This window comes from Mya arenaria, chromosome 11 (assembly GCF_026914265.1).
Source record: "Mya arenaria isolate MELC-2E11 chromosome 11, ASM2691426v1".
NCBI lineage: Eukaryota > Metazoa > Mollusca > Bivalvia > Myida > Myidae > Mya > Mya arenaria.
This window is the reverse complement of record NC_069132.1, coordinates 16,066,385-16,090,648: the sequence shown is the minus strand read 5'-3', so window position 1 is coordinate 16,090,648 and position 24,264 is coordinate 16,066,385. Positions and strand designations below refer to the sequence as shown.

Genomic DNA, 24,264 nt, shown 5'->3' with positions numbered 1-24,264 from the left:
ATATGCAAATTACTGAATGAATGAAAATTGATGAAAGAACCTACATTGCCTCCCATACAGACAAACATGTGATATACTAACTTGATCTGCTCCAAGGTTCTCATCCATGAGGCAAGGTCTCCCATACGGTTGTATAGGCCATCAGGGGTCAGATCCCATAGAGCCTGGTAGCGCAACCAAACCTGATAATGGATGAAAGTACACATAGAAACTTGTCCCATTTGATTACTTCCTGGGATGGTTTGTTCTTATGATTGAAAAATCACAGATTTTGAAACTAAATAAAATGTTTATTTAGATAATAACTAATAAAGATGTAAAGATGTAAACTAATACTCAGAATTGTGTCTTTTTAATGTGTTGCCTTCATGTTATTAAGTACCAAACCACTATGCAATGTTATTTTTTTTAAATCCCCCCCTTGCATGACAAAGAAAGTGTCCTGACACAACCACCTATACTTTATTTGCATATATGCAACAATCCATAATGAATAAACTGTAAGTGTGACCTTGACCTTTGAGGTAGGGAAGTGGGTCTTGCACATTGACAGGCAGTCACTTTTGTGTGCTGTATATCTGTGCAAGGTTATTTAAAAAAATCCCCAGTTGCATGACAAGTGTCAACCCGGACATGACCCCTAATAATCCATGTGCATGTATGCAGCATTCCATATATTGGTCTTTTAGTTTAAACTTAAATAAACATTCCGATAAAACACTTTATGTACCATAATGTAGTCCTCCAGCTCCTTGACTGTCTTTTGTATGGCGGCGTACGACTCTTCCACCACCTTCATACCGCTTGGCAGCTTTGTCAACAAGTTCTTGTATGTCATAGATGACTCGGACTCTACATCCAGACCAACCTGTAAAATGGGTTTATCCATGATTAAGTGTGCATTAAAACTACCAGTGATAAACATATACCTTGACTGTTGTTCCAAATCTACAATGCTTACAGTTGCCTCCAAGAAGCATTTTTATATCTCTACTTACAATAGATACAGGTGCCATATGCCTGGTTGTTGATAAATCAAATTATTATTGTTCCATTCCATCATCTTTGTTGAACACAACCATTCAGTTCAAAATTTCTTATGTGAATTTGTATCATTGTTATCAGATAAATTTATTGAAAACAAACTGTTACAATATATTTAAGTTTTGCTGTTCTATTATATTTTGTGGTGGGCCTGTGGCCTTTGTGAAATAAATATACAAAATTGAAGATCAATGAAATTCTAATTGAAGATCAATGAAATTCTAAAACTCTTATAACGGTACTGTATACATCCAACAACTATCCAAAGTCATGTTTACCCCACCTGGTATCGCGAGTCATGTTTACCCCACCTGGTATCGCGAGTCACGTTTACCCCACCTGGTATCGCGAGTCACGTTTACCCCACCTGGTATCGCGAGTCACGTTTACCCCACCTGGTATCGCGAGTCACGTTTACCCCACCTGGTATCGCGAGTCACGTTTACCCCACCTGGTATCGCGAGTCACGTTTACCCCACCTGGTATCGCGAGTCACGTTTACCCCAACTGGTATCGCGAGTCACGTTTACCCCACCTGGTATCGCGAGTCACGTTTACCCCAACTGGTATCGCGAGTCACGTTTACCCCACCTGGTATCGCGAGTCACGTTTACCCCAACTGGTATCGCGAGTCACGTTTACCCCACCTGGTATCGCGAGTCACGTTTACCCCAACTGGTATCGCGAGTCACGTTTACCCCACCTGGTATCGCGAGTCACGTTTACCCCACCTGTTATCGCGAGTAACGTTTACCCCACCTGGTATCGCGAGTCACGTTTACCGCACCTGGTATCGCGAGTCACGTTTACCGCACCTGGTATCGCGAGTCATGTTTACCCCACCTGGTATCGCGAGTCATGTTTACCGCACCTGGTATCGCGAGTCATGTTTACCCCACCTGGTATCGCGAGTCTCGCGAGTCACGTTTACCCCACCTGGTATCGCCAGTCACGTTTACCCCACCTGGTATCGCGAGTCACGTTTACCCCACCTGGTATCGCGAGTCACGTTTACCCAACCTGGTATCGCGAGTCACGTTTACCCCACCTGGTATCGCGAGTCACGTTTACCCCACCTGGTATCGCGAGTCACGTTTACCCTACTGTTTACCCCACCTGGTATCGCGAGTCACGTTTACCCCACCTGGTATCGCGAGTCACGTTTACCCCACCTGGTATCGCGAGTCACGTTTACCCCACCTGGTATCGCGAGTCACGTTTACCCCACCTGGTATCGCGAGTCATGTTTACCCCACATGGTATCGCGAGTCATGTTTACCCCACCTGGTATCGCGAGTCATGTTTACCCCACCTGGTATCGCGAGTCATGTTTACCCCACCTGGTATCGCGAGTCATGTTTACCCCACCTGGTATCGCGAGTCACGTTTACCCCACCTGGTATGGCGAGTCACGTTTACCCTACCTGGTATCGCGAGTCATGTTTACTCTACCTGGTATCGCGAGTCACGTTTACCCCACCTGGTATCGCGAGTCATGTTTACCCTACCTGGTATCGCGAGTCATGTTTACTCTACCTGGTATCGCGAGTCATGTTTACCCCACCTGGTATCGCGAGTCATGTTTACCCTACCTGGTATCGCGAGTCATGTTTACTCTACCTGGTATCGCGAGTGTTTGATGCGGGGCAGGCTGGCAATGATGGCCTCCCAGCTGAACAGCTCCTGCATGATGTTCACACGAGCCTCCTCCACTGGTGGGTTCACGTAGATTAGCTGGTTTGTGATGCGCAACTCATGGACAAAGGTCTGAAATAGATGTACCACTGAAGGTTATACATCAAAATTAACTGAAAAGGGTTCAATCATGAGTGTTCAACACGTATATGCTGATTGCCTTTGTTTGTAATTATTAAAAAAAAATTCTATGACTTCATGTACAAACAAATGTCGACATGATTGTTTACGAAATGCATGTTGTTGTTTTTTAAAATGACCATATAATGCTTGTAATAATGGCACCTTGATGTTAGGTTCCCCGCCTAGTTTCTGTGTGGGTTGGGTGGGGGCATCTGTGTCCATGCTGTAATCCACTTGGTCTTCCTTCTTCCCCAGCAGACATTTGTTCCAGGCATTCAGGGCCACCTCCAGCCGCTCAGCCAAACGCTTCTCCACCTGGTGACACATGGAAGAATTTAGGATAGTCCATAGTTACCAAACAAATCTGCATAATGTGTGTACGGATAGTTGGGTCTATGCTTTTATAACCTTTTAACAAACAATTTTTGAAAATCATATATAACATCATTTTCTAGATAAAATACTAATGCAAAAGAACTAAAACAAGAGATGTTTGTCAAACATTATGCCCCCTGAGCGCCAAGTTGCCAGAAATATTTGGACAATTGAATGAAATATGCATGGACTGAAATGACAGCTGATTTGTCATTGGATGCATATGAGGCAGGTCATCTACTGGTCATACCTAATCTTCATGTCAAGTTTGATGACCATAGGTCCGGGAATTGTTGAGTTATCACTCGGACAAGCTTTGGTCTTCCAACAGACCGACCGACATGTGCAAAGCAATTATATAACCCCTCTGCTTCGAAGGGGGGCATAATTAAACTAGATGTTTACTGAAAACTGATACTTCAACTCATGCATTTAGTGACATATAAATTTCTACTGTCTACTATATAAGAAAATAAAATATGGACAATCAGAAAACCTTTTTTCAGCTTACAGTCACACTGACCTTGACCTTTGACCCACTGACCTCAAAATCAATAGGGTTCATCTGCTGGTCATGACCAATAAGCCTACCTAGTATGAGGTCCCTGGGTCAAAGCGTTCTCAAGTTATTGATCGGAAACCGTTTTTCATGTTAAGGTCACACTGACCTTGACCTTTGACCCACTGACCTCAAAATCAATAGGGTTCATCTGCTGGTCATGACCAATACACCTACCAAGTATGAGGTTCCTGGGTCAAAGCGTTCTCAAGTTATTGATCGGAAACCGTTTTTCATGTAAAGGTCACACTGACCTTGACCTTTGACCCACTGACCTCAAAATCAATAGGGTTCATCTGCTGGTGATGACCAATACACATACCAAGTATGAGGTCCCTCGGTCAAAGCGTTCTCAAGTTATTGATCGGAAACCATTTGGTATTCCGACCGACCGACAGACAGACCGACCGACCGACCGACCGACCGACATGTGCAAAACAATATACCCCACTTTTTTCAAAAGGGGGCATAATAAAGTTATGAATATATTTATATTTACATCAGAAGTGTATACCTTCAGAGTTTGAATATATAATTTTCCATTCAATAACATGATTATTTGTTTGCACGTACCTCTTCATCAAGCTTTGCGACCCACTGTGGGAGGTTGGAGTAGGAGTGTAGAGAGAGATTGTCCACGGCCTTCTGTATCTTGGCCAAAATCTCCCTGAACGTGGTGGAGCTGTACGAGCATGTCTCCAGCGACTTCACCTCCAAGTCTATCTCCTGCTCCATCGATAGCAACTCATCAACCTGGGATATGGAAATTAATGGTTAAGTTCCATAAATATAATGAAGATTCATACACAGGTCTAAGCTTCTTTGGCTTTTCTGCATCATAATTTTATTAATTAGATATTATTTTAAGTTTAGAAACATTTACAAGCTATAACCTTCTGGAATCTAAACCGTCCCGCAAATCATTTTGCCATTTCCTGTTCCCACATTTATAAATTCAAATAATAATAAAACTACAAAAATCCCACCTTCTCCTGAAAGTTGATCAAGGAATCCGCCAGTCTCTGTACATATGGATCTAGCTTGTACGATTCCCACACCAGTTGGACACCCTGAAATATGAATGACAAATCAATTGATTGTATTTAAATGGCCATCTTTGACCTAAACTGCTTTTACTCAGTAAATGATCTTCAGCTAAATTTCTCAATTGAACAAAGACGACAGTGAAAGATAATCTTTCATGACAACTAAATGAAGTTCAAGTATTTAGTGAATATTTTAAACAGGTGAGAGCATGCCTTACCTCTGCAATGAGATTCTGGACCTCCTTGTGTAGCCCAGCCACCAGGAGGTGAATGGACGGCCGCTCATCCACCTTCTCCAGGGTCTGCTGGTACGTGCGCACGCTCTCAAACAGCGACATTGCAAATGGGTAAAGCTGGTTAGCCTGGTGGGCCTTGTTCACGATTGCCAATGGCACACGGAATCCCAGCCACTTCATATTACGCACCTGAGTAAGATTTTGCAAAGTTAAAGTAAATCTTGATTTGAATTTTCAATTAAGTATTTTGCATCATAAAGCAACTATTTATAACCAATTTTCTAATGAAAAAAGAAGGCAAATTACTCAATACAGGCATGTATGAGCCAATATTTTGAATAGCAATTGAAGTTGGGCCCTAGACTATTTTACCCATGCTATTAGTTTTTCTGAAAACTCAATACCCATTCTTGACATGGACACTTAAAGCAGTGTTTGATTAACCAATGATAATTAGCTTTACAAGCGAAAAGCGAAAACTTTGAATGTCCCCATTAAACATGATTTGAAAGAGCTTTCCTGAATAAATGTTGAGGTCTCTGAAGAGTTTCAACATAAACAACCTTGAACAAAAGGCCTGCAATGCATATTGTTCCAATTCATCATTAACTGATCGATAAATAAATAAAAGCTACAGAGCATTGAAACATTCGACTATGGAAAATAGAAAAAAATAAAATATGTATTTAAGCAAAAAATAATGAATGCACGTTAACCCCCCAGTATCTAATTATATTCTTAACTTCATATATTTTGAGAACAGTGTTAATGGAATTATATAAGCATTTCTGAAAAATGATGCTACTGAAGTGTGCTAGAATTTGCACCTTTCAAAGCAGAGCTGTGCTAAATTTGTGGGTGGGGCCACCCCTATCAGTGCATACCCCATCAGGGGCCCCAATGTTCAATACCAATTTATAAGTCTGAAATAGCTGTAGCAAACTATAAAGTAATGTTTTATGGTCTAGTGGGTCAGTAAACATGTCTTTAGGGCTATTCCAGTTAAACATATGTCCCACCCCAGGACGGCAAAATAAAGAAATTCTGTAGGGGGTAGGTCTTTTTCTTAATTTGCTACTGTAGGGGGTGGTGATAAGTCCAATTTCGCTTCTATAGGGGGGCGTCATTTTCTTTTTTGCTTCTGACCCTATCTGCTCATTTATATTCACTGCCCGATGGTGAAATACCGGGTTTTTTTTTATCCATATAACATATTTTACCGAACGTCGTGTACAGAATTGGTTTGGATACAAATTTTCGCGATATTACGAGTCGGTTCCGCGGTACCGGAAATCAGAAGAAGTTGCGTCCCTTGACAACAAGATGGCGGAGGCGCCAGAATTTGTAAAGTCGTGGTCGAAGACCAACCTACAAAATTGGCTAGAAACCAATAGTTGCGCCGCATGTGTGGATACCTTTCGTGGTAAGTATACCAAATTGCAGTGTTCGACACTAACGGGGCCCCGGGATCCCGAGGACACCAGTTTTTCAGGAGGGACACCTGAACTTCGAAGTCCGGTATTCCGTCGGGACACTTAAATTTCTGACTGATAAACGCTAAATATCAATAAATAAGTAGCATTTAATTAATTTATAACCTAAATTCGGGCTCCCTAAATTTCTTGACAGCACATGTCAAAACAATATTATTAGTTATCATTATCGGACAAAAGCGAAAGTATAGCTGACTATTTGACTATAGTTACGTCATGAATCTATAAATAAACAGGTCATTTCAAAGGCGCATGCAGGTTAACGCTTCCGTTTTGTTGTTTACATTTTAAACAAGGTCAGAGCTGACAGAGATTTATTATCGGTAAAATACTTATGTGGAATTGTTTTGCTTATGTGTCAGAACCGCCCAAAAAGATGCCAACTCTGATGATACCTTTTATATAATATGATGCGACCTTTGAGTATTTACAGTAACATTTACGACACAAAAGAACTGCATCCTACATTCAGCATTCTTTGTTAATTGGCATTCAACTTATCAATATTCTTTGTTAATTTTAAAGACATATATTTTATGCCTTGATAAAAAATAATAGAAATAAAATTTGCAGGGTTTTATTCATTAATTCAATAAATTTATAAAATTTTATGACTTTTTGGCGCGAAAATTAACATGTATACACAATTTTTGGTCGTCTGCTCTTCCAGTATGCACTACGACTGTTGGGCAGTCTGATTGATTTATCAACAGCTCTACTAAATATTGATTTGAGTTTTCACAAGCCAGATGTAATATTCCTACAGTTTCTTAATGAAAAGCACCGACATTTGACAAGACCCTGAACCATGATGTATTTTATGCGTATTTTCCAAAAATCTAAAAATAGTAACAACATCAAGTTTTTGTTTACATTGTATCCATCTCTGTTTTTGACTGAAAACAAAAGGGACTTAGACATTCTCCCGCTTTTGAACCCAATCTACCAACTTAGAGACCAAAATATACCTCACTGCCATTCAGTGCTACTAACCTGTCATTACATGCTGCTGAAAACATGTATAATAATTATGGTGGTTTATACTTGCATTACAAATTGAAAAGTAAAAGGATGTTGAATTTAATATTAAAACAGTCTCAACAATGAAAAAATGTAAAAAGTGGAAGGGACTCCTAATTTCAGGAAGGGACACCTGATTTCAAATGTTGGTGTCCCTTCGGGATCCCTTGGAAAAATGGTTAGTGTCGACCCCTGAAATTGACAACAGTTGTCTAGAATTTTATTAGAAATCATAATTTGTACGTATTGCGTAAATGTTATAAATCCGAAAGTTTCGTCCCCTTAACATTTCGACCACAAGTTATTTTTAGGTTGTATATAATTACATGGGTGAAAGTTTCAGCCTCATGTGGCTTAATATGCACTTATAGCAACATATGAAGAAACAAGAGAACCGTGGTGTGTAGGTTATAGTCCATATAATGGAAAATAACCAAATTTATTAATGGAAAATAACAAAATTTATTACAAGCAAAGCCCAGTAAAAAGTTTTGTTATTTTCCATTACATGAGCTGTAACCGACTTATAGTTCACCCTAGTTTCTAAGCCAATCATCGAACAAGGCCGTATACAGCGTGCCCATTGGCTGCTCGAAGTTCATTTGGCGCGCGCCATGTCTGTTGACCTAGTTATAATAATTAACTTATTGGGTGCAGATGTGATCTTATATGAAACCTATTCGAGCAGAGATTTGAAAATCTCTGGGTGATGATTGGCTTAGAAACTAGGGTGAGCTATAAGGTCCTATATAGCTCACCTGATCAAAGAGTTACAAAAGAGTAATTGCAAATAATCTTTGCATATAGACGTATAAAAAAATAAACTTCTCAAGGGGGTCCGAATTTGCTCAGAAAATATTCTAAAGGGGGTTCTTTTCTCATCAAATAAACTTCTGAAGGGGGATGGTCCATTTTGAAAGTGCCTTCCTGGGGTGGGACATATGTTTTACTGGAATAGCCCTTACCTCTTTAGAGAGTGTAATGATGTCCTTTTGGAAGTTGACTCCAAGCTTCAGTATGTTGGGTTTGCCCGGGATGCGCGACTTCACGCTGGTGATGGTGAAAATCCTGCCAGACACCTGCAGCTGTCTCTGGGTCACCTTTGATGAAACAATGAGATCAACAGATACACACTCATGTTAAAAATATGTATGATTAACATATCTTTTGATTATGTATCAAAAAAGACTTACTCATGTAACTCTTGAACAATGAAGAACCGAGGAATCAGTAGGTATCAGGGATACAAAGTAGAGTATTGATTAGCAAATTATCATGACCCAATTTCTCAAAACATCTTAGCTTAACAGGCTTACGTAGCTTATTTCACTTGGCCAAAATAAATGAAAAACTGTAAACTGTAATTGTCATAAGCATATTTCCTATTTAAAGTCTAACATCTCTAAAAAAATGAAAAGATTACACAAATTATAGGGAAACAAAAAAGTGAGATTAGCTTAATCCTGTTATAAGGGACTTAAGAAGTTTCTAGAAATTGGGCCCTTTTCATTTAAGTTGCAATCATGTACATACTTTTCTGGCCCACTCTTCAAAGAGCTCCTGTGTGTTGAGCTTATTTCTGAAGCTGTCTCCGTCATTCTTCAGTTTCTGCCCCTCGACGTGGCTCTCCCAGCCCTTACCCAGCACATCCTCCACACGACGTAGGTATGCTGTCAACTGACGCTCAATCTGTAATGCACAGCAGACAAGTGCATATCAGAACAATATTTTGAAGAAAATTAACATCAGTTTGGTAAAATATCAAAAGTCTAAAGATCAATTAAACAAGAGGCTCAAAAGGGCCTATGCTCTACTGGCATGGCTTTTGTGGTCATATCAATCCAGAGCATGTATGTATGGGTAAAAGGCAACAGACATATAGTTTGTTTTGTGTTTGAGTTACCTGAAAACGTAGCACGTTCAACATCTGAGCCCAGAAAGTATTGTAAGCAGATTAGTTGCATGAACTATTTTAATATGTGCCAAGTAAAAGTCATCTGACAAAAAAAATGCTTTCAAAACTGTACTCATAGTAAAAATTTCTGTAGTTTTAAAAGTTAAAAAAAGTTGGTCAAAAGGTCAAAGTCAAGGGCATCCTAAGACAACATTGATCAATTTGAACAAATATTCACAATCAATTGTGCTGAGATGGATGCACAAACACACAAAATGATTTTCAAACCTTTCCAGATTTATGTTTACCAAACCTGTGAACCCTGGGTGTGGCCAGTAATGACACCAAGTGCATAACTTAAACATTCACAACCATTTTTGTTAAGATGAATGCGCAAACTACAGAACTTAAAGCTAAAAAATGGCCTTTGGGCTTTCAACAAGAACAAGGCAAAGTAATTCACAAAATCAACTGCAGAAGCAAAAAGTAAATTGTCTCTCAAAATCCTAGACTTGCAAATTGTCTCCCTTAACTCTAGACTTGAATTTACATGTACATGTAAACTTGGCCAAAAATAGAATTCGCTCATGAAGACCTGACTAAAAATAGAAAGCATTTCTTTAAAACTTTCATGGCCCATAATCTAGGCATTCATGGGCGGATCTTGCTGGTTTTCGAAAGGAACCAAGTTTTAATGGATATCTAGATACTGTACAAGTTTCATCGAGATACAATCAAAACTGAAGACTGTATCGTGTTCACAACCAATTGTATACACAATAGCATTTTTTTATACTATCAAGGGCCATTATCTAGGCATGCATGGGCATGGGATTCATCGAGATACAATTAAAACTGAAGACTGTATCGTGTTCAGAAGTTATTGTTTACAGACGCACGAACGCACGACCGCACGGATGCACATACTACGTACACATTACCATCGCATAAGCTCTTCTGGCCTTTGGCCAGTAGAGCTAAAAATTAACAATTTTTCAAAATGAAAAGTAACATAGGCTTACCTGTCTAGCAAAGATAATACTGCCCGATACAGAGGGGAAATCTCTGGCCTTGCTCATCCTGCACGTCTTGCTCTGGGGATACTGCACCTATTTAAAAACAAATGACCAAGTAAATTTTCAGTTACCAGTGCAACAAAAAGTAAATAATAAAATAGTATACAGAATAATATTCAAACACAAAACATCAGGCAAAATATTAAAGACGAGCATCTACTTTATTTAACCTTATAAACATTATTGCACAACATCTAAAACTGAACAGTATTAGCTAAAGCAATTTAAAAAAAAAAATCATATTATCAAACCAACCTTGAATTTCTCATGCAATGACTCAATGTCGTCCTTCACTCTCTGCATGAGCTGTGTCTGGTACTCCCGAATGGCTCCTCGGATGTGGGGCCGCACAAACAGGGCGTTGAAGCGCGAGAAGATACGGAACATCTCGTTTGCGTTCTTAGCGGTCCCCAGCTGGTCACGGAGTCTGGCTGTGATTCTTGTCTCAACACGATCTATCCTTTCATCATACCTTGAAAGATATGTGAAATCAAAGGTGAAGAATGTATTTAGAAGTAAGTGATGAAATGTATGAAAGAATTAGTGTAAATGTTTATACAATGTTTTTAAAAGGGAAATGAAATAAATTAAACAAAGGTGTGAATCAAATTTAACAAATTATCATTATGTTCTACCCTAGTAGTCAATAAGATTAGAATCCAACCTTTTAATGGCTGCCTCCCAGGCATCAGATCCCTCCTTGGACACATCGAGGCCATCAACCTCCTTCACATTTTCATATGCCAGGTTCACCTCCTGCACAGAGAACACAAATTGTTGTATTTAGGAATTTTCAAAACAAACAATCTTTATATTTCAAACACAGCATATTGAACAGTTCGTTTTATTTCTTGCAAAATATTCATTGAAGAAATTTTGTTTCTTTTCAACCCTACTGAACTGTGCATGTTCCATCAAAAATCACTTTACTTCAAAACTGAATGAATAAGACTTCAGAACTGTGAACAACTTATAATCAAGCACATGTATCTTAAGAGTTGGATATACAAATTAGGTGTGATCAATGTGCTGCAAAGCCGACTCACCTCAATGGCGTTAGCATCAGCAGCCTCATCAACGACAGGTTCCAGTTTTGGTGCTGTCTCCTCCATGGGAGATCCAATTGGCAGCTTGGCGCTCGTCACTGGTCTCAACACTCGCACAATAACCTGTCGCAACTGCTCATGTTGGCGACGGAACCTGCACACAGCAAAAATAGAATTATGCCAAACTCTGTAGTATTAAGAGAATCACACTGAAATATCCATAATTGCTAAGGAAACTACAACAATATGTTTCTAAATACATAAATGTTATGTGTACTTTCTTTAATACTGACTCAAGAAATTAACTCAAATATTTGATTAACTGCAATTTTCACCAATGTTCTCTAAGTGCAATTCATTACCAATACAGGTCAATAACCTGGCAGGTGGTAGTCTAAGTTTTCATGCCATATTTCACTCACTTCCTCATGTGGTCAAGGCGTCCCTGGAGGCGTTTGTGTGCAGGGTTTACTCTCCAGACCATACGTAGATGCTCCTCTCTCTTCTTCTTCACAAGGTCCCTAAGCAGACCCTGTAGCTTGTCATACTCATCATCCCAGGTACTGAACACATCAAAACACGCAGATATCACCTTCTCAAACTCTTCGTACGGGATGTGCATCAGCCGTCTTGTTCCAAGAACCTGTAATGAAACAAAAATTCCATTACTCACAATAGACATGATATACCATGGGATACACATGGTTTTCTTTCACATCCAACAAACGTTCACTATCATAAGCCTAAGCTTATCTGTTTAAATAGAAATTATTCATCAATGTTAATAATCCTTTTATTTTAGGCAAAAAAAAACCCAGACAGAAGAAACCTCAAGATTAATAAGGAAAAAAAGGGGGAAATGGTGAGATATTAAGAACAGCAAGAGATGTTTGTCAAACATTATGCCCCCCTGAGCACCATTTTGTCAGGATTATATGGACGATTGAAAGAAATATGCATGGGCCGAAATGACCGCTGATTTGTCACTGACATTGGATGCCGTTGAGGGAGTTTTAAGATTATGACCATTCAAAGTGTGAGGAAAGCGTGTGTTATGATCATGACCTTTGACTCTATGACCTCAAAATCCATCAGGAGTCATCAGCTGGTCACCAAAAACCTAAATGTCAAGTTTGAGGGCCATGGGTGCAGGCATTGTCAAGTTATCACACAGACAAGCTTTTTTAGTTCAAGGTCACTGTGACCTTGACCTTTGACCCCTAAAATCATAAGGGGTCATCTTCAGGTCAGACGCAACCCCAAGTCAAGTTTGAGGGCCATGGGTGCAGAAATTGTCAAGTTATCACTTGAACAAATTTTCGCTTTCAAGGTCACTATGACCTTGACCTTTGACCCGATGACTCCTTAAATCAATAAGGGTCATCTAATGGTCAGGCCCAACTTCCATGTCAAGTTTGATTATCATAGTTCAGGCATTGTTGAGATATCACTGCTAGAAGATTTGTTAACTTGTTTGCTTTACAGGTTACTGTGACCTTGACCTTTGGACCCAAAGTCAATAGGGGTCATCTACTGGTCAGGCCCAACCTTCATGTCAACTTTGATGACCATAGGTCCGGGAATTGTCGAGTTTGCTGTCAGGGTGACCTTTGACCCCTTAATCAATAGGGGTCATCAACTGGTAAGGCCAAACCTCCAAGTCATGTTTGAGGGCCATGGGTGCAGGCTGTGTTGAGTTATCTCTCGGACAAGCTTTAAAATTCTTCTCATTAATTGTCACTGTGACCTTGACCTTTGACCCGATGAACCCTAAAATCAATAGGGGTCATCTACTGGTCAGGCCAAACCTTAATGTCAAGTTTGATGACCATACGTCCAGGAATTGTTGAGTTATCACTCAAACAAGCTTTGGTCTACCAACGGACGGACCGACAGACCGAACTACCGACCGACCGACATTTTCAAAGCAATATACCCCTCTTCTTTGAAGTGGGGCATAATAATAGTGGATTCAGCCAACCTTGAGTAACTGAGTGCTGAGGTCCCTGGAGATGGCCTCTACGAGCCTGAGGGCCCGCTGTATCGGATACTTTGTCGGCCGGATCTTACGCAGGTGCAGAAAGATGGACTGCAGGGCCACTCGAATTCTGTCCAGCTCTGTTGCTGACAGCAGGTCGTTCAAAGGGAAGTCCTTCATCAGCTGGTTGTAGTCATTCACTGTCATCATTGCTGTCTTTAGTCCTAGAACATAAAGGTTATGTTTTACATTTATTGATTCAAGTGATTTTCAATAACATAGAATAAAGTTTATGAATTCACAGCCAAAGACCAGTGAAATGCAGATAAGTCTTTTTTCATTCTTAATGTATCAGAGACACACAAAACAGTAAAACAAAACAGTAAAACGCAAATTTACCTGTATCAGTGTCAAAGCTGACAGTGGCATGGAAGCGCTTTCCATGTTTGAGAATATCAAGGGTGAGGACGATGTCGATGCTCTCTCTCTTCTCCTGGATGCGAAGCAAGGCTCGTTCCAGGTTCAGCCAGAAACTGATTTCCTGCAGCGCCGTTCCTGATGCCGGGTCTCGGTCCAACTTGGTCACCTGAGGGAGAGATGAATTGATTAGATAGTAAGTATAACATGGAAAACATGGGTTTGTTCCAATATCTATTCTTATTTGATAATATTTGATCAATATAAACCATGGCTTTCTCTTTTAATTCTGTGATGATAAACAAGAAAAATGTTATCATTCCAACCATACCTTCTGTATTTCTCTGATCCATCTGTTGACACCACTCTGCAGGTTATTCAAGAACTGGGGATCCTCAACTTTGTCTCCGAAATCCTCCACCTTGGGCTTTCGTCCCTCCTCGGAGCATTTCTTGATGATAGTAGAGACCGTGGGATGGATGGGCAGACTTATCTCTGGTATGTCAATGTTCTGTTGCAGATGTAGCAGCCCCATCTCCAAGTCAACAATCTTTTTTTCCACAGCAGGAGCCATCTTATCTCCATCTCTGCATTGTTTAATGTATGTTCATAAACAAAAGGAAGTAAATACAATGTTAATCATATTTATACATGAATCATTTATTAAATTAATGATATGTTGCATTTGATTTCACATTTTTTAGGGGAAGACATAATTTATTTTTGTGAAGTCATTAATTGATGAAGTTTTCTCCAAAAGTATTATATTTGTCTGCTAAATGAATGTTAACAGTAAAAGCACAGTCCATCTTATTCCTTACCGTTCTGCTTTGCCAGTCTCCCTTATGTAGGACTTGAAGTAAGGAGAAACAGCATTACTGATGTAAGAGTGCAGTGTCTCGTACGGCGAGCCATCATTGATGTTCATCACCTGCAACTGGGAGGACAAAGACTTGTCTGCCTCCACAACACCACCACGCTTGATGAAAATCAAACTGAAAGAAAATTTCAAATCTTAACAAATGTCTTGCAAAATATTGTGCAATCTAGTTGGAGTAATCTAACTTAATCTGAAAAGTTTTCCAAGAACAACAATGGCATTGGTTGTGACAGAAAATGAAATAGACTTTTATATTAAAGCAGAATCTTTGTTAATGTCATATTAATATCTAATCAGATCCAATCCTGTCCAAATACTTGACTTGAATAAGTTGAATCTTTAAAAGCCTAAGGTTGTTTTAATGACATGTTAATGTGTAAACAAGAGCGCCTTGCAGTGGGCGCCAAGTGTCCCCTACCCGTTTAAAGCCTTGTGAAAAGGATGAGCCTGTCACAAGAGAATCTCCTTACCGTTTAAAATACCAGATCACCTATGTCTACTTAAGAAATATTGCCGTCTATCCACAGTCTGGGTTTCATGGACCTAGCTTTGATACTTTTTGAGTTATCACAGGACCAAATTGGCTATATTTCTAATGTCAAGGGCAATAACTCTGCATTACCTTGTCTGGCGAAAAAATTAACTTATGTGCTGTATCTCCATATTGCCCACGTTCCTATACTTTGTTTCATTAACCTAGCTTGGATACTTGTCTTCCCAAAATGTGCCGGTCCGCCGGACATTTCCGGCAAAAAATTTAAGGGTCCGGCAGGTCTTCCGTAAATGACGGTCCGTATGACCGACATATTTTGAGACCACTAAATAGTGAAAAGGTATCTCAAAGCAAAATGTCTCTAAAAACTGTTCCCTGATTATTTGCCTTAGTGGTAGTTAGTCAATCCATTACTGATTTTGACGTCATATAACATCGCCAAAGTTGGCCATTTTTGATATGCAATCATGATGTAGATTGCCTGAAAATACGATACAGCAGTAACAGCATTGTATTACAACTGTTTTGATTTGTTCTTGGCTTGCAACAATGTACAATCAAAATCGTCAGCACTCAATATGCTTCGTCCTCGGTCAAAATGGTGGCGGTTTGTGGAATTACCGGAAGACCAAAAAACAAGAAAGCACCTAATGTCGGTGGTGTTTAAATACTTATTGATAGACTTAGCGTGTTCATTTTTACTAAACGACATGTAACAGGCAGAATTTTTACAATTTCGGGAAAACTGGGATACTTTATTTGTTATCCCAGGATAGAGATTTTTTCTCCGTCTACAGCTATATTTTTAATAATTTAAGGGCCATAACTCTGCATAACTTTGTCTGAAGAAAAAAACACACAACTAATGTCACAGTGCGTAATCCCCAAATTGCCCTATATCCACATACTGTGTTTCATGAACCTAGCCTTGATACTTTTTGAGTTATCACAGGACCAAATTGGCTATATTTTAAATAAGTCAAGGGCCTTAACTCTGCATTACTATGTCTGACAAAAAAACAAACAAATGTGCATAATCTCCATATTGCCCACTTTTCACATACTTGCTTTGATACTTTTTTAGGTCCGGGATTTTTGTGGACGGACAGACAGACGGATGGTAAACCATAAGTCCCCTCTGGTGAAACTGGTACGGAACTAATAAAACCATCAGACATAATGAAATAATTTCAACAAATTATGTGATCAAATATGAATTAACCTGGTAATTTTTGAGCTGGTGAAGTGCACATCGCAAGAGATCTGGTAGGACACAGTTCCCTCACTGTCCCCTTCTCCAACCTCGGCCACCAACTCCGTGTCATCTGAATAAACATAATATCACAAATCCAGACTACGCAATAGACCATAGAAATTAACAGGCATGAGGGTCGGATTACTTTGAAATTTTTACGAGAAGAAACCAAACTTTACCAGACCAAACAAGACTTAACCAGACCAAAGAGTTTCACCTTTCATGACACATTCAATTTTTAAGATGGCATTTTCACAACTTTTTGCCACAATACACAGTAATGTATTTCTATGAATTATTGAATAATGAAACAAATATCTTTAAATAATAATATAAATATTATTTTTATTTCAAATGGTTTGAAACAACTTTTTTCCACTTAAAGACAAGCAGAAAACAAGATTACAAAACAAGAGCTGTCACAGAGACAGCGCGCTCGACTATTCCGCTGCTTTTCAGTGTAAGGATTGAGAAGTTTTAGCAAAACATGGATCACTGTAAAATTAGATTAGATTCCAATGCAATAGATGATGTATTTGCCGAGATATTATCATAAATGTTGTTACATGCACAATTTTAACCAGAATTTCTAAGTCCAATAATAAAGGGCCATTATTTGCAAAATACAGTTATTTAACTTGATTATTCAAGTAGGCTGGGTGGTTGAGTACCATTGTATAAAGTCTCAATGCAATACATCAAGTAGTTGCTGAGATATTAACCTATGTGTGCTTACATGCAAAACCTTAACCAGAATTTCCAAGTGAAATAATAAAGGCCCATAATTTGCATTATATTAAAAAAAGGCCTTATCTAACTTCATTAATTTAATAGGTTTAAGATAGTTGGGAATACATAGCTAAAGTTTCAATGCAATATATTATGTATTTGCTGAGATATTGACTAAAATGTGGTTACATGCAAAACCTTGACCAGAATTTTGAAGTCGAATAATAAATGGCATTTATTTTGCATTAAATGCAAACTAGAGTTATCTAACTTGGTTAATTAAGTAAGTTGGATGGTCGAGTACCATTTTATAAAGTCTTAATGCAATACATCAAGTAGTTGCTGAGATATCAACCTATGTGTGCTTGCACGCAAAACCTTAACCAGAATTTCTAAGTCGAATAATAAAGGGCAATTATTTGCATTAAATGCAAACGAGAGTTATCTCACTTCATTAATTTAGTAGGTTGGATGGTTGAGTACCATTGTATAAAGTTTTAATGCAATACATCAAGTAGTTGCTGAGATATTAACCTATGTGTGCTTACATGCAAAACCTTAACCAGAATTTCAAAGTCAAATTATAAAGGCCCATTATTTGCATTAAATTCAAATAAGTGTTATCTAACTTCATTAATTTAGTAGGTTAGATAGTTGGGAATACATATCTTAAGTTTCAATGCAATACATGATGTATTTACTGAGATAATGACTTAAAGGTGCTTACATGCAAAACCTTAACCAAGGTTTGACGTCGACGCCGACACTTGGTTGAGTAGTATAGCTCTCCTTATTCTTCGAATAGTCAAGCTAAAAAACGAACATTATAAACAGTTGTCTTTCAAAAATAATATCCAAATACTGTCTATAACAAGAGCTGTCACAGAGAGAGCGCGCTCGACTATTCCGCCACTTTTCAGTGTAAGGATTGAAAAGTTTTGGCGAAACATGCATGGATCACTTTTAGATTAGATTTCAATGCAATACATGATGTGCGGAGATATTAACATAAATGTGGTTACATGCAAAATTTTAACAAGAATTTTTAAGTGTAATAATAAAGGGCCATTATTTGCAACACACAGTTATCTAACTTGATTATTCAATTAGGTTGGGTGGTTGAATACCATTGTATAAAGTCTCAATGCAATACATCAAGTAGTTGCTTAGATATTATCCTATGTGTGCTAACATGCAAGACTTTAACCAGAATTTCTAAATTGCATAATAAAGGGACAAAAATGAGTTATCTGAGAATTTCTGAATAATAAAGAATTTTTAAGTGTAATAATAAAGGGCCATTATTTGCAACACACAGTTATCTAACTTGATTATTCAATTAGGTTGGGTGGTTGAATACCATTGTATAAAGTCTCAATGCAATACCTCAAGTAGTTGCTGAGATATTAACCTATGTGTGCTTGCACGCAAAACCTTAACCAAGAGGTGACGCAGACGTCGACGCTGACTCTTGGGTGAGTAGTATAGCTCTCCTTATTCTTCGAATAGTCGAGCTAAAAATGATAAGTTGACTTTTGCAAGTTTAAATGCTAGATGAAAAGGAATTCAGTTAGTGGAGAGGGAATACACTTTTGCGAGGGGAACCAGTTGATATTTGGCATTCAAGTTGACAAAAAAGTGACTGCAGAAAAGAGTTCCATTATTGTTTGTACATGAAAAAATTGCCAAATAAACAAGAGCTAGCACAGAGACAGCGTGCTCAACTATTCTGCCGCTTTTCAGTGTAAGGATTGAAAAGTTTTGGCGAAACATGCATGGATCACTGTAAGATTTGATTTCAATACATGATGTGCTGAGATATTAACATAAATGTGGTTACATGAAAAATTTTAACCATAATTTTTAAGTCTAATAATAAAAGGCCATTATTTGCAAAATAGAGTTATCTAACTTGGCTATTCAATTATGTTGGGTGGTTGAATACCATTGTATAAAGTTTCAATGCAATACATGAAGTAGTTGCTGAGATATTATCCTATGTCACATAATGTCGCAAGAACTTCTAAGTTGCATAATAAAGGGGCAAAAATTATATAGTATGAAAGATAGAGTTATCTTACTTGATTAAAAAAAAGGGTTAAATGGTTTGAAGCCTATGTGTAATGTTTCAATGCAATACATGATGTATTCGCTGAGGTATTGACTTAAAAGTGGTTACATGCAAAAAATGGTAAAAAAAACCCGGGCCACATACAATTATTTTGCCTAAGCCTCCAGGCCCATTATCACCCTAACAATTAACAAAATACAATGCTCAGACAAACACTGTAAACAACTATTAATGCTCTATCTGCTAGATGATGCTACAAAATCTATTTTACCGCAAGGAAAAACACTAACCAAAATGGACCTCAGATGGGATACCTTTAAAAACTCCCAAAATGCTATTAAATCAATTTAAAACTGAAGCAGTAGTGTTTAACAAAGAAGTTAAATGTTGAATAAAGTTCATTTACGAATTGCAGACAATCTTTTTATTATTAGATGGCTGATTTTCCTAGAATTCTGTAGGTTAACCAAGATTGCATAAATTCATTTCTGCATATTTCGGCTAAATTCAAAAACATCCTTAATTATTTTTTTTCCATCTGTCATAATTCCATAGATGAAAGAACTTGTGGTGAGAATGACAATCATCTACAGCAATCAGTGCTATGTCATATGATTACATTTCTTAATTTCTATCTGTCTATTGTATCATATTAATTATTACTATTGCTCATACACTGCAGTGTGCAATGGTTACCAAAAAGCCAATGGTGACCAAAGCAGGCATTGGGCTATGAAAAAACTAACTGCTATAGGCTTGCACGGTTGGCTATCATTATCAATAATATTTGGTAAAAGGTTGGTATTGGATTGGTTCGGCTATGAAAAATTTGCACTAGCTATGAAAAAGCCAAAGACTAGCCTCATTTGCTATGGCATTTTAAAAGTTAACTTCTACACTGCTCATTATAATTTCTAATTAATCAAATGTGAATGTGGACAGATATATCCATGCCTTGTAATAATCTAATCATCCATTTAGCTGTTGACCCCAATTTCAATTTACTTAAGATTCAAAATATATAAGGTACATTGATAAATTAGTATGTTACTGTCAGCCATCAATGGAAAGACAACAACAAGTGAACATATGAGATAAATTATGTATTAATAATGCGCAAAATGATGTAGAAAAGTCAATCAGTTTTTACTGTTTTTAAAACGTATGTGGTCTAGATAGATAGATACTGACCAATTACTAAGTTCTTTATCTTTAATATTTGATTTTTCATAAATTTTCCAAGCAATATTTAAACTACTCTTTAACCCAATAAAGGATGGTCTTATATTTGAAATGATGTAGAAATGGTCAACATACAGAAAGAGTGTTATCATAAAAGATAGTGTTTTTTTTTTAATTTTCACAAATTCAAACTCCAGGTTGAGTTTTAGTAAAAAATTAAGGATTAATGCGTTTTTTAAAAAAGGTTGTGTTGTTTGGGCTTAAAATATTCATTTTGTTGGTGGAAGTGAATTGAAGTTGTAATTTTTCTGAAACTTTATTATGTTCTGAGAAGAATGCAAGTTGTTTGGAGACAATTGTTTGAAAAATGAGCTAGTTACAAGCTTTACCAAAAACCATCATCAAGGGCTACGAGGGCTAAACATGTCAACCTTTAATTAGAATATAAGCATTTGATGGTATTTTTTTTGCTTGGAATTTTTGATTGATATTTAGGGTTTTGTGATAGATGATCATGTTTCAATTAAATTTTGTCTTTATTTTTTTTGACTGTATTTTTAAAGGAGGAGGTTGTGGCCATCAGATGGGTCATGTCAACGCAATTGCTGCCTGTGATTTACTGTACAATATGGCCTATTGTCAATTTGGAAATTCTTTTACCATCTCACTGGTCACACACTTGACAGGTCAGATAGATTTGGCGAAATAAGAACACATATCAAAGATACAACATTCTCTTACCCTTTGTTGACGATCTTTGTACTAACAGTGCTGGTGACTGAGGGTCTCCCAAAAACTTCTTTATCTGCTCTGTGCTGGCTTTGTCAAACAGGGCATTTTTCAAGGCCGTCGACGCCTCCTCTCGATCATCCAACAAAACTGGCACCACTCGAAATAAATACGTGACAAACTTGTCAGGTTCCGCTACTACTTGCACGGGTTGTGCCGGCTGAGTGTCGGGGTCACCCGGCTCTGCCATGGCACGGTTTTAGTTTTCTGGAAAATTTTATGATTCCAGACGAATAAATTATTTTACTTGTCCCAATGAGTCACGGGCGGAAGTGACATAACATACGGGGACTTTGTCTCGTACTATATACGCCGAAACACATCCTGAGGCAGACAACAGTTTCGTGCTAATTTTTATTGAGGTTATAGATCACTAATTCACGTTTCCAAAGCCTCCGATGTGTTTTCTATTTCCGAGCCTTCAGAGCGACGCCCTGCCATCAAAAAGATACATATCCCTTGAAAGCTAGCATTCGACAAATCCAAAGCAGAAACTTAACTTTTATCTTACCTTGTTTAATGTTAAGTACACACGTGGGACTTTCTACCCATATATGGTGTTGGGGGTCGTGAAGCTCAACAAAATCAGTGTTATCTAGCTTACAAATTTAATTCCACATTCCAATATATAGGAAATTTCGTTAGTGGCCCCTGAAAGCAGCAAAGTAAAGATTGGTATCAAGTGGAATCTACGTAAGAGAGGAGACGGGGAATTTCTATGCGTTAAATTTATGTGCCGATGATATTGCTTTTTTCGCTGATACTGTCCGAAATATGCAAGCTCAAATACACCTTAGCGATAGGTTTTGTGACAGCACTTGTATGAACATTAATACGGACAGATAATAAGTAATGGTATTATGAAATGGGGACCCGTTACGGCATTATTAAAGTTGTTGCTACAGGGAAATACAACTTGTGTCGTCATTTAAGTACCCTAGCTGGCTCATTTTTATGCCTAAACTAAGGTTTACTATGACGTGTGATTAACTACGAAATTGTGTAAGATATTGGATCAAAATTATATACAGTGTGGTATGCTTTTGAATATGGATAATGCAGGTCGTATTAGTTGGGCAACACACCTTAAAAATATTATATTTGAACACGGCCTTTGATATCATGACATGGATAACACAATATGTTCGCCAACCAAACATATTTATGAAAATGTTCACGAACAGGTTGAAAGGCTGTTTCCTACAAAAGTTGCATACAGATATAGAGTCGTCACCGAAAGCTAAACATGATAAACTGTATAAAAATATCCTGGATATAGAGCGCTATTTGTCAATAGATCTACCTTATCCAATAGAGGACTTATTTTGCAAACTTAAGATGCTCAGGACATACGCTTATGATAGAAAAAAGACTACACTTGAACTTCGATTATGTCCACTATGTTAGAGACCAGGATACACTGTCGTAGAAGACGAGTTTCACCTGCTACTTGACTGACCTTCTTACCTTACGATCTTCTACGACTTGAATTGTTTCGGACTACCTGGCTCACGCATTCTAGCTTTAATCAAACTATTTTACTCAATATTACGATTTGCTGTATGTGTTATGGGCTGTTTGCCTTAAATAACATTATCCAATAGTATGTCATGTTATATTATATTATGCTATGTTGTGCTGTGTTGTGTTATGTTATGTTATGTAATTTTATGTTAAGTTATGTAATGTTGGGTTGTCTGACTTGTATTGTGTTGTGTAATGTTATGCTATGTTATGTAATGTTGTGTTGTCTTGTCTTGTATTGTGTTATGTAATGTTTTGTTATGTTATGTTATGTTACGGCGGCTGCATGATTTTCAGTTATGGGAGATGTAAAAACCATGTTTATTATATGAGAATGACCGCCGAAAACGATTGATTGAATACGAACATTCCTGACGCGATAACCGCGTTGTCTACGTGTCACAGCTTACGAGAAGGTGAGAAAACAAAAGGGAGGTAGTGGTGTTGGTGAAGTCCGCCTTATAAGCGGTTATGATGGTTTCGGGGTCATTTCGTTGTTTTCTGCCTTTTAGTTCACATCTACAAACATTTCAATATCTACTTCTTTAAGTACAATAGTTAAACACAAAAAGAACCACACGTGAATTAACGGATTTATAATATCCTTTTTTTGTGATTACCTTTGTAAACAATGTAGTTCATATGGTCCATCATGTATATCTTTTCTATCTTTTATACATTGTTTACCGAAATAAATAATTATATATATCTATCTATTTTCATCAAAGGCAAATTCAATGCCATATGTATGAAGTGTGCATATGAAGCAACTCAAAAAGCATGTGTTTTATTGCACAATGGAGCTATTTTTTAATCTAAATAATATGATGTATTCTAAAATGATACAACGACGAGGTGGCCGAGTGGTTAAGGCGAAGGACAACTATTCCATTGGGGTCTCCCCGCGTGAGTTCGAATCTCATCCTCGTCGGAACATTTTACTTCGAAATTAAGCAGTCGTTAAAATTAAGAAAAAAACGAGCAAAAGAATCTTCAGATGTCACACAATAAGATCCACGTGGCTAAGGCGAGGAGTGCATATGCATTTGTGTCTCGCCGCCTGAGCTCGAATCTCATCCTCGTCAAAGAAATCCAGTTTATCGCCTGCAATATTTCCATGTGCTTTATGAAAAGTTTCATTATATTAGAATGAACCCTTTATTTTATACCTTTTTAAATGATATATGGTTAAAAACGAAAAGATCACAATGGAAATAAGTGAATAATAATATATTGTCTCTGATATCCTTTATGTATAATGTTGTTGACATGGTCTTTAAACTTATGCTTGATTTTACACATGCATACTGTTTCTATGTTGTAAACATTGTTTACCGAA

The 24,264-nt window shown here is 37.8% G+C and overlaps 1 protein-coding gene and 1 non-coding gene across 2 annotated transcripts in view; one reads left to right on the top strand and one right to left on the bottom strand.

The window, feature by feature from the left end:
* Positions 1–21,668, bottom strand: part of LOC128209011 (cytoplasmic dynein 1 heavy chain 1-like) — a 63,012-nt gene extending 41,344 nt beyond the window's left edge. Inside the window, 20 exon segments of the mRNA XM_052912808.1 lie at positions 82–182; positions 731–868; positions 2,665–2,811; positions 3,025–3,177; positions 4,370–4,549; positions 4,783–4,866; positions 5,061–5,267; positions 8,557–8,691; positions 9,125–9,280; positions 10,508–10,594; positions 10,817–11,033; positions 11,226–11,317; positions 11,608–11,761; positions 12,030–12,250; positions 13,589–13,809; positions 13,985–14,171; positions 14,334–14,589; positions 14,824–14,997; positions 16,598–16,700; positions 21,354–21,668. Coding sequence (XP_052768768.1) covers positions 82–182; positions 731–868; positions 2,665–2,811; positions 3,025–3,177; positions 4,370–4,549; positions 4,783–4,866; positions 5,061–5,267; positions 8,557–8,691; positions 9,125–9,280; positions 10,508–10,594; positions 10,817–11,033; positions 11,226–11,317; positions 11,608–11,761; positions 12,030–12,250; positions 13,589–13,809; positions 13,985–14,171; positions 14,334–14,589; positions 14,824–14,997; positions 16,598–16,700; positions 21,354–21,591 — 3,251 coding nt within the window. The 5' untranslated portion in view covers positions 21,592–21,668.
* Positions 21,669–23,774: 2,106 nt separating this feature from the next.
* Positions 23,775–23,856, top strand: Trnas-acu (transfer RNA serine (anticodon ACU)). The gene has a single exon. It is a non-coding gene; the product is annotated as a tRNA-Ser (tRNA).
* The last annotated feature ends 408 nt before the right edge of the window (positions 23,857–24,264 follow it).